This window comes from Gossypium hirsutum, chromosome A03 (assembly GCF_007990345.1).
Source record: "Gossypium hirsutum isolate 1008001.06 chromosome A03, Gossypium_hirsutum_v2.1, whole genome shotgun sequence".
NCBI lineage: Eukaryota > Viridiplantae > Streptophyta > Magnoliopsida > Malvales > Malvaceae > Gossypium > Gossypium hirsutum.
Genome location: NC_053426.1, coordinates 3,044,749 through 3,048,117, shown reverse-complemented (window position 1 = coordinate 3,048,117; position 3,369 = coordinate 3,044,749). Strand labels below are relative to the sequence as shown.

General features: G+C 33.0%; 1 protein-coding gene across 1 annotated transcript; it reads left to right on the top strand.

The window, feature by feature from the left end:
* Window positions 1–1,297: 1,297 nt before the first annotated feature.
* Window positions 1,298–2,453, top strand: LOC107926960 (ethylene-responsive transcription factor ERF026). The gene has a single exon (XM_016857898.2). The coding sequence runs from the start codon at window positions 1,591–1,593 to the stop codon at window positions 2,119–2,121; it is 531 nt and encodes a 176-aa protein (XP_016713387.2). The 5' UTR covers window positions 1,298–1,590; the 3' UTR covers window positions 2,122–2,453.
* Window positions 2,454–3,369: the final 916 nt, after the last annotated feature.

Sequence of the window (3,369 nt, the reverse complement as noted above, 5' to 3'; positions counted from 1 at the left end):
TGCTCTTAATTAATTGGACATGCGTGAGAGCTATTAAATTTTCAAAATAATTTTCTTACTCCACACTAATATATGCAATACACAATGATTATTTTTTGTTGACAAAGGTTAGCAATTTTCTTTTGGGTCCAAAATTGATTAAAATGTACACAAAAACTTTTATTGTATTTTTCTTCTTATTTGTTATTTGGTGAAAGAGAAATAAAGTGGACTTGTACGTTTATTTTTTTTGTTTGTTTTAAATCAAATAGCAAAAATGTGTTGTTTGAGTATTATTTTAGTAAGTTATTGTTGAAATAATTTAGAAAATATAGATTTAATTGTGTTTAAGCTCGTGATATCTTTTAATTTAGGGGTTTGAGAAATTTGTGGGTAATTGAGATTGATTGCATCGAGAAAAGAGAAGGAAAAAAGTTTTCATGTTTTTATTCAATTTGTTAATTCTAACTTCAATTTGAAAACCCGAATTTAGTAAATTGATTTCAAATTTGACTTTATTTAAAAATTTCAAGAACCAAAACACATCTAACCTAAACTCAAAAGATTTGAACTCAAAATGATCTAAATAGGTAACACAAAATGAACCAAACCTAAAGTGATCAGAATCCAAATAATCAAAACTCATAAAGATCTAACTAAAAAAACAATGAGCTTCAAACTCAAATATACATAACCCAAAACGATACAATCTCGAAATTATCCAAACTTAAAACAATTCGATTTTTAAAAGAAATGAACCCATAATTAACCCAACCTCAAACGTCTTGAACTAAAATGACCAAAATAGCTTAACTTCCAAATTAACCTTTTGAGATTGATTAATCCAATATCAACTTTAAAACACCCAATTCACACTTTAATTTAAATTAACAATTGTATTTAAAATTTCTTTCTTTCTCCCCATTGTTCATCTTTCATACCAAAATCACAATAAAAGAAATTGAATTTATTCTTCTCTTCTTACAATTTTTGCTTTCCCACATATGGCTATATATACTTTTAGTGCTAGCTAGGTTTGCACCAAATGCATGTACCCAATAAATATACACCAATCCTCCAATTCCAAAACTCTACAAATTAACCCAACATTTGGAGCTTGAACCTAATGCCAACCCACGATTGTTCTCAATCTCTAATTTGTAAATTAAAAATCTACAAAGCCATTTATGCTCGCGTGTTATGCGCGTGCAAGCATGCATCTAATGGCAAATATATCCATAAAAATGAATAATAGAAAACAGCTAAGTATTATATAGCCTTGAGAGTACTTTAGCTATCCAATAAGACGCGTCCTTGCTGAAATCATAAACCACAAATTATTTTTCATCAAAATAAAAAGACAGTATCAACTCTCGGCCATCATTTTCTACTTTAAGAAAAACCCTAATTGAAAAAAAATACCACGATTTGTCCCAGGAAATCCCCACGTTTTCCCCTTTCCTTCTGTAGAGTAAACTCAGCTTTTCTATTATACTATAAACCAGTTCAATATATATATGTATGGCTGACCAAGCTAAACATCCAAGTCCCACATAGATCCCTTCACAACAAGTACTAGTAACACGTGTGTGAGCTATTTTTTCACTAGTCATGGCCTCTAGTTCCTCCAGTAAACACCCAATGTATCGTGGAATCAGATGCCGGAGCGGAAAATGGGTGTCTGAAATCCGTGAACCGCGTAAAACTACACGTATATGGCTCGGTACGTATCCGACACCGGAAATGGCTGCTGCTGCATATGATGTGGCTGCACTAGCCCTAAAAGGTAGTGAAGCTGTTGTGAACTTCCCGGATTCCGTTGCTTCGTATCCTATTCCGGCTTCTATGTCGTCAGCCGATATACGAAAAGCGGCGGCGGCGGCGGCGGCGGTGCAAAGAGGTGAAAACAAAAGTAGTGAGAGTAGTAACCTAGTAGGGACAGTTCAACATCATGTGGTCAAAGATGAAGGGTTCACTACAGGAGAGTATGTGGATGAGGATGTATTTTTGAACATGCCTAATTTGTTGGTGGATATGGCAAAGGGATTGCTGGTTTCACCGCCGAGAATTAGCTTGATACCTTCCGATGACGACGATGACTCACCAGATAATTGTAATGGAGAAAGCTTATGGAGTTATTGATTTGATTCAATATTTTTCTAATAATGCTGCTATAAGCTGCTACATTATTTTGGTCTTTTCATTTTCATCAAATGTGGGCCGGAAACAAGGACATGTTAGGATTTTGGAAGGAAGAAAGAAAAAAAGTGCCCATTGGTGGTATTAAGTTGCAGCTTTGAGCATTATTAACTTGTCTCCTTATGAAATAATATATATATAATGAAGACAAATTTGGTAAACAAAAAACAAACAAAAAAAACACACTAGTGTTTTGCAGCACGTACATTTATTTTTGGATTTAAGGCGCCTTTGGTTAGGGTTTCAATATATCTTTCTTTAAGAGTGCTGTTGTAGGTAGGTATCTATACATATGTATGTATGTATGTATGTATGTATGTATGTATGTATGAAATGATTTAATCTTCTTCTTTTTAGTCTTCTTCTTCCCTCTTTCATGTGACTGTTTCGAGTTCTCTTCCATTTTGATTTGTTGAAGACGAATTCAAAGTTTCGAACTCTTCATATTGTCCCTTTTAATGTGTATTTTTAAACATTTTCCTCTCATTTTAAGCAACATTGACAAGAATCAGATGATGTTTCCTTAATCATATTTTTGTCCTGGTTGTATAATTACATGGGTCCAGATTAAATTCGAAATTCATACAAATTAAATCCATATATAAAAGTCATGTTTCTATTCATATGATTCGAATTCGAGCCAACAGAAAAAAGGGTACTTCTTTAATCATGTTAGTCACTAAGTAATGATGCATAAATTTTGTTAAAACTTTTTGGAATTCAAGAGAAATTATGAGTCAAAACGTTAAGATGGAGAAAGAGGGGGGGGACCTATTGTGCACAGTGAACATAATGTCAATATATATCCATTTGATGAAAGATTGAAAGTTTAAAAAATGAAAATAGAGGTTATGAGATAGACATGTCTATTTGATTAAACAGTGGCACTGTTAAATTGTCGGGGGGACCCTTTATTATGAACAACGTCTACAGGTGTCTCAACTATACTTGCATTTTGAATTTTATGTTGTTTTTCATCATAACCAAATATATAACACATTATTAGGATTGAACATGGCAATGGATTGTGTCTGCCGAGTTGTTTGACTCTTTGTTCTAACCCTTCTGGTAAATGGGATTTGACTGCAAAGTTACATTCCAATCACAAATTTTACAATTAGTTTATTTATTTCGCCTACCTATGTAATACTTTTAATAGGAGAGGGAATGCTATGATTTTGATGAGAAGCT

What these genes read in the sequence shown, in the direction of transcription:
- LOC107926960 (XM_016857898.2), top strand. Translation starts at nt 1,591, where the DNA reads ATGGCCTCTAGTTCCTCCAGTAAACACCCAATGTATCGTGGAATCAGA.